General features: G+C 39.5%; 1 protein-coding gene across 2 annotated transcripts in view; it reads right to left on the bottom strand.

Annotated features, from left to right (window-relative positions):
* The window catches only part of AGTPBP1 (ATP/GTP binding carboxypeptidase 1), a 229,603-nt gene that overhangs the window by 14,799 nt on the left and 202,798 nt on the right, over positions 1–12,006 (bottom strand). For both annotated transcript variants that reach the window (XM_078152680.1, XM_078152679.1), the window contains exon 27: positions 10,767–10,804. In XM_078152680.1, the coding sequence (XP_078008806.1) occupies positions 10,767–10,804 (38 nt within the window). The remainder of the gene's footprint in view (positions 1–10,766; positions 10,805–12,006) is intronic.

Below are 12,006 nucleotides of genomic sequence, written 5' to 3' on the forward strand. Positions count from 1 at the left end.
TTCCTAACTCCAGTTCTACTACGCCACCCAGCTACCCTTTTGCACCTATGATAATGCTACACAAAGGATTTCGGGGCTGATTTGAACAAGATGTGTTCAGAGATGTGTTCTGACTGCCAAAGGAAGGTGGTCTTGTAAAGTTCATCAGCTTTTAAAAGTAACTCTAGTTCTGGCCAAATATCAACTGGCAAACCTCAAGGAGAGTGTTTTACATCACTGCTGTTCACATCTAGGGCCAAATTTCCAGGAGTGGCTTCTTAAGCATGATCCTCTTAAGCTGGATTTTCACAGACCTGTTAGACAACTAACAGAAAGGATATGCAAGAATTGGTGGCACAACAGAATTTGGCCCCATGAGTTAAGGGCTTAAAGCATCATAACACTATGGATCACTTCAAAATCAGCTTTTACCTCCAGAATAAGGGGTGTGATTTTCAAACTCTTTAGGTATCCCTTCTAGGGTTACCTTGTTTCTTATTACCATTATCATTATCATTATTATTATTATTATTATTTCTTCCAATCCAGAGCACTGTGGTATAATGTGGAAAGAGCCCCATACTGGGAGTAGAGGCTTGGATTTTAATCTAGGCTCTGTCATTCACGAATTATGAGCCTTTCATTTATCTTGTCCCCTTTCAGAGTCTGTCTTCTCCTTTTTCAAAATAAGGAAGTTAGACATTAAATGATCTCTAAGGTCCATAAAAACTCATGTTTCATTATCATGGCATCAGGGACATAAAAGTATGAGGAACAGCTATTTTCCTAGCCATTAGGAGGCTCATAGCATTAGGGCCATAATGATAAAGTCACATCAGGAAATGCCTATCATGTTGTTAGTGCCTCCTTTTTATTGTTCTGAATGCCTTCCTTTCTTTTTAAAAATTCAACATTTAAAAGTATGCCCTGCCTCACACTTACAGAATGAGAATCTCAGAGCTAAAAAGCATCTCAAAGACCATGGAGTCCAACCTGTACCTGAATAGTGATTCCCTCCTACAACCTAGCCAACCAACTATCACCTAGCATCCTCTTGAAGGTTTCCTATATTGGAGAGCCCAATAACTCCTGAAACAACTCATTCCATTTATGGGCAGTTCTTATTTCTAGAAAGTTTTCCTTTATGGCTCCTCTGAAATATCTGCCCATTGCTCCTGTGGCTACCCTCTGGAGTCAAGCAGAATAGAATCTGGTCCTTCTTTCACAAGTCAACATCACAAATAATTGAATATAGCCATTACAATCCCCTTCTCTTCCCCTTTCCTCCTCCTTGCCCACTAAGTCTTCTCTTCTCTGAGTTAAATACCCAGCAGCACAGTCTCTAATTCTCTCACCTTACCCTAACAACCCATAACTGCTCTCAGTAGAGCTTTTTGGCTCTCAGTTGACTTAATTGGGCTTCTAGTCCATTAAAACTACCAAATCTCTTTCACAGGAATTGCTGTCAAGCCATGTCTCTCATACTCTATTAACATAGTTGACTTTTTGGACCCAAGAATAGAACTTAAAATTTGTTCTTATGAAACTCTGTTTTATTAGATTTAGTTCATCATTTTGGTTTTTGAATCTCTGTGAATGTTGATTCTATCTAGTTTCGGACCATCTTTAAATCTGATAACCATGTGATCTATGCCTCCATTCAAGCTGTTTTCTCCAGAACATAACAGGGACCTCCTGAGTGAGGAAATGTTCCTACCAATGCAAATAGACAACTTCTGGCTTGAGATAAGAAGAAATTCCACCTAGTTCTGCTTTCTGGGGCCAAGCAGAATGAGTTTAATCACAGGATCATGGATGAGGTCCATGAGGGGAATGAGTTCCCTCCAGAAGCAGCATGTTTCCCATCACCTGAACCCTTTGAGTAAAGTCTGGATTACCACTTGTCAGTTATACTGTCAAGGATATTCTTTTTCCAATATAAGTTGGACTAGATGGCCTCTGGGGTCCCTTTTGAAAGTCTATGATTCTAAGATTCAATTCCATTCTTTTCCTCTCACCTCCCATTCCCACCCACCCACCTCCGTCTAACCTCCAACAAAATTTTTAAAAAACCTTGACAACAGGCTATATGATAAAGCCTAATAGCAAACCAATGTTTGCATTTCATATGGGAAACTTTTATGGCCCTCTGCCAAGCACCTCCAAGCTGAGCAGCTGGATGAACACACACCACCAGTGACTCACATTTGTGTTTGTAAGGGGAAACAAATAATTAAAAAAGATCAATGGGATAATGAGAAACATGCTCATTGCTGCTCATCTACTGCTGAAAATCTCTACTTACAGGAATAAAAATTTTTGTAAAAAAAAATTATTATGGCCCTAGTTTGGGGCTTGCTCTGAGCTTAGAACTTTTCTTCTAAGGTGGATGCCATTGGTGCTTGCCACAGTCATAACCAAAGGGTCAGGAAAACATCCATGAATGCCTCAATTCTGTTTTCATGCTTCATTCACTGGCAATTCTTTTCTAGGCCTCAATGCTTTCATCTGTAAAATGAGGAGGGTTAGACTAAATAAACGCTAAGATCTGTCCAGCACTCAATTCCATGAGTCTGTGATTCTTTCTTCATGTGGAAGGCAGCCCTTTATGCCTTCATGTGTCTCTCATTTCTCTCCTCTGGACTACTGAATGTTTGAAACACTGAAGAAATGGGATCTGCAGAAAGATTAAAAAGTAACCCTGTCTTTCAGGATAACTGTACCTCGCACATAATGTTGCTCTTCAGTCATTTCGGTCCTGTCCCATTCTTTTGACCCTATTTGGAGTTTCCTTGACAAAGATGCTGGAGCAGTTTGCCATTTCCTCCTCCAGTTCATTTTATAGATGAGGAAACTGAGGCCAACAGAGAGTTAAGTGACTTGCCCTGGGTCACACAGTTAGCAAGCATCTGAGGCTGGATCTGAGCTCAGGTCTTCCTGATTCCAGGCAGGTTCTATCCACTGCACCACTCAGCTGTCCCTGCACATGGAGGCAATTAGAAAATATTTCTTGAATGTGGAAACTTGAAAATAGTCTCCTCCAGATTGATTATAAATATACATTATATGTGTGTGTATATATATATATATAATGTATATATATATATTTAAGTAGTTAATATATATTTTTTCTAGCACCAATGAATATCTTATGCATCTTCAGTCTTTTCTTCTTCACTTACCCCCTTATCACCTGCCTACAAATATGCTTAGAAATCCCAAGTTCCAATGAAAAACCTTCTCTTTCACCCTTCTACATTATCTAAGTACTCTTTGGATCAGTTAGGTGGCACCATTGATAAAGTACCAGGCCTGGAATCAGGAAGACTCATCTTCCTGAGTTCAAATATGGCCTCAGATACTTACTAGCCGTATGACCCTGGACAACTCACTTAACCCTGTTTGCCTCAGTTTCCTCATCTGTCAGATGAGCCAGAGAAGGAAATGGCAAACCACTCGAGTATCCTTTACCAAGAAAACTCCAAATGGAGTCATGAAGAAACGACTGAACAATAACAACAAAAATCCTATCTCTCTTCTCCCTTTCACTGCTGAACTCCATGGAAAGTTATCTAGACCCAGTTTCTTACTACCCAATCTTTCCTTATCTCCTTATGATCTGCCTTCTACTTCTACTGAAACTACCCTCTCACAGTTTAACCAACAACATCCTAACCACCACACCCAATGGCCTTTTTTGACTCTTTATTTGCTTTGACTTTTCTGCTACTTTTGATATTATTGAGCCCTCTCCTTCCTTGGCTTCAAAGTCATCAAGCTCTCCTGATTTTCCTTTGATCTTTCACTCCTCTATTTTTTGTTATCTCTTCATTTTTCTCCTTACCCAAAGTGTCTTCCCCCTACCTTCCTACACTCTATGGGCTGGCAGTTCCACTCCTTCTGTGAGTGGTTTCCCTATCCCATCCTTCCCTAATCGTCCATTGTACCCTTTGGAAAACATGTCCTATTATTAACAAAATACCTTTCATATTAGATCTGTGCTTTTTTTCCCCTGCTTATATATTATGTGCTTACTTTATGCATGAATGATGATTTTTCCCCCAAAGAAGTAGGCACTTAATAAATTCTTGTTGAATTGACTTAAATCTCATAGCTTCAATAATCACTGCTATGTAGATGAATCACAAGTCAATTTCTTGAGTACAGACTTCTCTTGGGAGGTCCCAGCAATATGTTTTCAACTGCTCAACATTTTTTAATCTGACTTAATAAAAGCCATAGAAAGTGTGCTTGTCAAATTTGTAGGTGATAAAAGTTGGGAGGGATAGCCAACACATTAGATTTCACAGTTACTAGGATGAATATAATAACACAAAACTAAATGAGGACAAGTGTAAAGTTCTACACTCACAGTTAAAAAAAAATGAACTTCATGAATACACGATGGGAAAGGTACGCTAAACTACAGTTCATTTTAAAGAGTCAAAGAATATTAATGGACTATAAGCTCAATATGACTCAGTAGTGTGATACAACCATTATAAAAGCTAATGCTGGGGCAGCTAGGTGGCACAGTGAATCGAGTACCGACCCTGGACTCAGGAGGACCTGAGTTCAAATCTGGCCTCACACACATAACATTTACTAGCTGTGTGACCCTGGGCAAGTCACTTAACCCCATTGCCTAGCCAAAAAAAAAATGTTAATGCTAGGGCACTAGGTGGAGCAGTGGATAGAGTACTGGCCCTGGAGTCAGGAGGACCAGAGTTCAAATCCAACCTCAGACACTTACTAGATGTGTGACTATGGGCAAGTCACTTACCCCAATTGCCTCAAAAAAAAAAAAAGCTAATGCCAGCCTTTGTTACATTCAAAGAGGCTCAGTGTAAGAAGTAGGGATGTGACAGTTCTATTGTACTCTGGCTTGTTCAAACCACATCTGGAGGTCTGGGAAACACATTTTAGAATATCTTCAAGCATGGGGGTTTTCATAACAGTAGGACCAGGATGGCAAAAGAAATAGTTTCTATATTATATGCTGACCTATTAAAGGAACTGGAGGTATTTAGCCAGGAGAAGACTTGGGGAGGCATAGCTTTCTTCAAGTATGTGACTGGCTTCTAGGATGTTGGGGGATGGGAAGGGGAGAGGGCAAGGAAATGAATACACAATGAAATATATAAATTTACATAAATATATACAATATATACAATACGTATATCTATATACACATAGACAAACTATATTCACACAACATAATTGTGTCTATATAGCAATTTCAGAGGAAAAGGCGCTAAGAAGTTGGGGGGGAGGTGTTGCATCAGGAAAGGACTTTTGTTGGAAAGGGCATCATGATAGCCTTAAAGGCAGTGTAGCATGATGAATAGTATATAGAGTTTGAAGTTAAGATGATTGAGTTCAATTCTTTCTACAGACATTTACTAGTTTTATCATCATAGGCAAGTCACTGTAATTCTTAGAGCCTCATTTTCTCATCTATAAAATTGGGACAATAATACTTTCATATTACCTATCTCACATTTGTCGTAAAGCAAGTTCTTTTCAAATATAAAAGGGCATCATCCAGAAGAAAGTAATCTTTTTGAGGGCCAGGACTATTTTCTATTGTCTCTTTTTAGTATCATGTAGAACAGCACCTTGCACACAGTAGGCATGTAACAAATGCCTGTTGGATTGGATTAAATTCTGTGCTCCAACCAAACTGGACTCTTCCCTCCCTTCTATTACTAAGAACTGTGCTCTAAGACCCATAAGTCTTTGTTCTATCCACTCCAACCGCCTTGCTATTGGACTGCCAAAAACTGTGTCCCTAATCCCTGGGGAAGTTATTCTGTGTGGTTGAGCAATCTGGACTGTGAGTGAGCATAAACTCTCCTAGCTCATTATGCTAGCCCCAGATCAGACCTTGTTTCATACCTTGCCATCAGCCCTGTCACGACTGACTTGTCCTAATGCTTGTTTTGGTCACAGTAATAAAATCAATATTACCATTGCTTTTGGAAAGGGCATGGATCAGCTTTGTTTGCAGCTTTGTTTAAAAAAAAAAAGAAAAAGAAAAAAAAAGAACAGCCAATAGGAGTAGCAGCAGCAAGAGGAAAAAAAAGAGGATTTTACACTTTGGACTTTGTATCAGGCACTTAAATTGCTGGAGAGACATGCCATCCCTGTGATATGTTTTATCTTCCCCATTAGAATATAAACTCTGGGAATTATCTAACTTTTCTATTTGTGTCACCGGCACTTAGCACAATGCCTTGAACTCAACAGCTGCTTACTAAATGTTTTTTTCATTCATTAGTTGACTCTGTATGCTTAGAATGTCTTCAATGGTTCAGAACTTTTTAGTGATACCACTAATTATAATTATTTGCACCCTCTTGTAGACTGCTAGCTTCCTGAGAGTATAGAATTTAAAAAGATTTAAGAGACATAATTTCTGGGTAATTTAACCATTTTATTAATAATGCCAGCTTTTTAATAAATGGATGGTCATTTGGCAGTCTCTCTCTTAGACCAAAGACAATCAAGGTGGCAGACTCACTGCTTATGCGTCCTTTTGGAAGAGGCATGTTCCCCAAGGTGCAATCAACTCTGGTTAGCAGTTAATGAGAGAATGAATATTATAACGAGGAGCTGGACCTGAACTTTGATTACTCATTCACTTAAGTTACCACCAGCCTTGGGCAAAGAATTCTATTCAAAGAATTTATCCCCACCCAAACCTGAGTAGAACAGCTGCTCTTCCTGGTAGAGTCTGGAAAGAGAAAAAAGTTAGCTCAACCTTCAGAGATTGAGATCTTAAAATGAGGATCTAAGAAAACGGGGGAAATCTGAATCTCTCCAAATCATTGGTTATTAATAATCATTTCCCTCAAGGGCAAGGATCATATCTCATCTAAATTTATTATCTGCCTTAGCCCCTAGTCAAGGCTTCTGCCCTGCCATAGTAGCAGCTTAATAAATATTTGTTCTTTTATATTATAGAATATTAGCTTCTTTGTCTAATCACACAGATTAGTGAGTTAAGGGCTTCTGTTTTCTTAAAAATCTGTAGATAAAAAAAAACAGCCTATAGGTTTTAAGGAAGCATATATTATTGCCCTGTATAAGACAAAGATGACATTCTCAAATTTATGACTTACATATTCCCATCATACTTAGCCCTTCCATGCTATCTCCCTTATGGGTTCCTTTGAGTAGCAATTTCTTTTGGCTTCTATCACCAACCGCATTTTTTTTTTTAATGAGAGAAGCTTGCTTATTTGGGTAATCCAAGCATAAAAGGGAATGACCCTGCTTGGCAAATAGATTTTTCCATTGAAAATATTTTGAAAACAACTTGCCATTATGAAAATCTTCATTTTAAATTATCTCTGTTAACTGTAAATAGTGGTAGAAGAGCATATTAAATGTGCTATATGCTAATATTCCACCATGCTTTCCATTGCTGGAGAAAAGATGACCACAGGGACCCATGTAGCTTGGCCTTTAGCTGGGAGCTAATAAAAAGTGAAGAAATAAAAACACATCACTGCAGACAGTACAGTGGAGACAGTATGATTAAGCAGGCCAAGAAGATTATTGCCTGTTTCACCAGCTCCAGCTCATTAAACATTCTGTTGAAAACTGTTCCAGCTCCCAGTTCTAAATGAAGCAGATTTGCCTGGCAATGAAGCTCTCCACTGGTTCCTGGCTAAAAGACCATGTTTTCCCTAAAGAACGCCTGAAATGGGACTACCGTGTTTTCCGTAGACAAAAATGAGAAACAAAAAGATTGGTCTGGAGATCATGGGCAGCAAATACTTGACCAGAAAGATCCACTGTCCCTCATTATAAAGATAAGGCCCCACAGATTCTGTACAAACAAGAGAAGGTTAAGTTACCAAGTATCTTTTGAGTTTGTTTTTTTCCAAATTGCCCTCAAAATCTTTTCTTCTGGAACTTCGGTAGTTCGAATTCACTTTACAATTTAGTTGGCACTAACGTTTTCGGGATAATGAGGCCAATGCCAGCAAACTCCCTGAGTTGACACAACTCCTGTTTCATTCTGCCTGGTGTATGTGCTAAGCCCCCACTAGCCTGTGAACTCCATGAGGGCAGAAGCTATACATTCTTTATGTGTTGCACATAGTAGGCACATTATAAACTTTTTTTTGCTATTAAATATATGCATAGTATAATAAAATGATGTATATAGTTTTTCAAGCTTTAAAACAATATATAACTGTCAATTATCATTATCAGCATAGCACCTGGGAGGAGCCTCACTATCCCTATTCACAGCGTGAGTACCTCAGAGGAATCTGTCCCAGGTTCTAGGTATTGCATGCATCTACACCCATTTAAAATCATAGCTCAAGAGCCCTCACTATGTGTTTACTAGTTAGGTGGAGGGCAATTTAGTTCAAAGCAAAGGTATTTAATGAAATAGCATAGTACAGGCCAAAGCAACAAAATATTTCATCTTCAAGCCAAAGACATATTGTCCTACAAATACACATACACCATCAATGGTAAGAGTAGACACACACAGGAAACATATGATCAAGGCATGTATCTGGAGGAGCACACATATGAGCAAAACATGTGGCCCTTAGGCTCTTCTCCCCCCTCCCCCAGCTGTGATCTTTTATAAAATAGATATCTTTAATCCATTCATCCATGTGAGTAGGCAGAGGTCTTCCTAGGTAGGAAAAAAAATCCTTCTAGGCTTTTTTTCCTGAAGGATTGCTCTGTCTATTCCTTTCAGAGCTTTGGCCAGAACAGACTTTTTTCAAAATTCTTTGTCCCAAACACCAAGTTCTTTAGTACAAGAACAATGGCCTTTCTAGCTAGCTAGTGCCTTCAGATGCCATTCTATTTTTGAAGCCATTATTTCCAATCACAGGGCTCGATCACAGGGCTTGCCTCTCTATCTGAGATCTCAGTGTATCTTAAGGTAAAGATTCCTTATGGTTTCGCGCTTAATTTTCAATGGCTAGATTACACATAGTCAGTATCCAAACTAGAGACTTCCTTCCTAACGAAATACCAAGGGCTCTCAGAGACGAGGGTCTCCCAGTTTCTCAGTCATCAAATCCTTCTACTCTTCAATGCAAATAGATGAATACAGAAGTTGGGAGTAAGGGAAATCCAGGAAGACACAGAAACAAAACTTAGGCAGTAAGTCTTTGTAATCACCTGCCTAATCATATTCCTGACCTTTTATATGGATCCAACAGCAAAGTCTTTTCAATATTTCAGCTTTCTTTTATAACACAGGGTGTCCCAAAAGTCTTAGCTCAGTTTAAAGCAGGGGTGGGGAAGCTGTGGCCTCAAGGCCATATGTGGCCCTCTAGGTCCTCAAGTGTGCCCTTTGATGGAATCAAAACTTCATAGAACAAATCCCCTTCATAAAAGGATTTGTTCTATAAAACTTGGACTCAGTCAAAAGCCAGTCCCAAGGACCTAGAAGACCACATGCGGCCTTGAGGACATAGGTTCCCCTCCCCTGGTTAAAGCTTTAGGTTTAACCTGTGGTAACTTGGTATAGCATAGTCAACTCAGTTTAGGATTAGGAAGGAAGGAAGGAAGGGAGGGAGGAAAGTAGGGAGGGAAGAGAAAGAAGGAGGAAGGAAAGAAAGGAGGAAAGTAGAAAGGGAGGGAGGGAGGCAGGAAGAAAAAGAGAGAAGGAGGGAGGAAAGAAAAGGAGGGAAGGAAGAAAGAAAGGGAGGGAGGAAGGGAAAGAAGGAAGGAAGGAGGGAAGGAAGGAAGGAAGGAAGGAAGGAGGGAAGGAAGGAAGGAAGGAAGGAAGAAAGGAAGGAAGGAAGGAAGGAAGGAAGGAAGGAAGGAAGGAAGGAAGGGAGGGAGGGAGGAAGGGAGGGAGGAAGGAAGGGAGGGAGGGAGGGAGGGAGGGAGGAAGGAAGGGAGGGGAGGGAGGAAGGAGAGAGGGAGGTTTTCATTGCCAAGAATCCCCCAAAATGAGACCACAGAGTCAGACATGACTGAAAGAGCTGAACAACAACCACAACCATTCTACATTCTTGCCAAACTAGCCCATTCTCTACTTCCCAGTCTCTACAGTCTTCTGTTTCTGTGGCTTTTCTCAGATTCTTCCCTCTGCCCAAAAAGTCCCTTTGATCCTTGTTGAACTCCTGCATAGCCATTAAAATAAAACTCAAATCCCTCCATTGTCTTCCCTAATCCACCCTGTCTGTAGCAACCTTCCTTCTCAGACCTCACATAGTGTTTTGCTTTATGACTTTCTAGCATACTTATTGTATAATATTATGTTACAGTTACATGTTAGTATCTTATCCCATTACCAGACTGTAATTTCCACAATAGGGATGGTGTCTTATCTAAACTTTGTATCTCTCTCAATGCCCATCATAGTGCATTGTACAGAGTAGGAACTTAATAAATATTGGTAATTCAATTAGTAAAATGAATCAATGGATAAATATTTACTGACACCTTGTAGTGTGTTGTCTGTTAGCTTTGGGCTCAAATGACTAATCTTCAAAGGCCTCTACAGTAGAAAGAATCAAGCATTTCACTTGTGGGACTAATAATTCAGAGATTACAAAACATGCTACAAATTATAAGGTAATTTAGAGGTGTGTATTCTTGTATTAGTGGCATAAATCACAAAATGATATGATTATGCAAAGTTTTTCCTCATCTTTATAAACTAATTCGTAATTCCAAAAAAAGCAATGAGAAATGGCATTAAAATCTATCTTGATTCTGAGGGGATACTAGATAAGACACCACTCCCCACATTACTCTGTAATTTTGCATTAGCATTAAAATTGCATACGTACTGATTGAAAGAGTCCCTTGACCTCTGGCACAGGAACAGCTGAGGAAAAAAAAAGGGTTCAGAATGTATGGTAAAGGATGCAACTGCTGTTGACCTCGTAACACAGTGACATCATTGCCCAGTCTTTTGATGTATTCTGTGTCCCAGGGTCTCAAGCTTACAGCATAGTCCAATATATGAGACATTCCCTAGGAATGCATAAAATACATGTAAATATACACTTAGCCATCTGAGTAAAGAACATTGCTGTATCCCAAAGAGCCCTTGTTCGTAATATACTTAACTCTACCTTCAGAGCACAAAAGGCTAGTTTGGAGTATACCAGTCCAGAGACTTGGACTATCTCTGCCTATGGATTGTCGTTGTTTATTGTTATTGTTGCTTGTCCTTCATTCTCGAAGAGGATCATGACATCAGGAAGGTGATGCCATGACTTGCAAGTGAATTGGATTTAAGTGAGGGAGGGCTGTGCAAGGTCATTGGCCTCACTCTCTCTTTCAGAGCCATCTGGGTCCAGTGGCAAGATGAGGACTACTGGAGCATCTGGGTAACCTCAGAATGAAAAAGAGGCGGTTTGGGGCTATTGGCAGCAGCTTCTAGCTTCCTACTCTCCCCAGCCTCTCTCATTTATGTTGGTAATAATTAGAATGGGATAGAAAGTTTTCTTTCTATTCATAACACCTAGGAATTAATGAGTTAATCTGTATGAATAGTACTCAAACCTCTTAGAAGGAAAGAAAAGACCAGAAGAGGACAAAATGTTATTCTTTCCTCCCTATTTCTTTTTAGGCATGCCAGGCTACATTTCATAGTTTGATTGAAATTGTGCCATCCAGTCTGTCTCTTCACAAACAAATAAAATATTCTGAGCTTCTCGCATTTGGAAGAGCACAGCTTGCATCTTTTTTATGAAGAAAAATAAACACTGTGTATTGTAACAACGCAAGTATGATGGATTAAACATGCATGAAAGCCAGAGAAACTCTTGTTACACAGACCATAGACTGGCTATTAGGAAAAAGTGAAGCAGCAAGGCTGGTGGTACAGAATAGAGTCAGGGTGCAAAGGGATGTGTGTGACACTGTTCTAGAAGAGCAGGGTGGAATCAGGCTGCATGACCTTGTCTATGTTGCACTTTGAACATGGCAACTTTGTAGAAATGAAATTAAAATCTAGTTCAAAAGTCTGAGATAAAGTCACATGCCTGTGACTTTAAAATGCTAGGATGTAACTAGGAATGC

Source organism: Phascolarctos cinereus, unplaced genomic scaffold (genome assembly GCF_003287225.1).
Source record: "Phascolarctos cinereus isolate Bilbo 61053 unplaced genomic scaffold, phaCin_HiC Scaffold_4;HRSCAF=312, whole genome shotgun sequence".
Lineage (NCBI taxonomy): Eukaryota > Metazoa > Chordata > Mammalia > Diprotodontia > Phascolarctidae > Phascolarctos > Phascolarctos cinereus.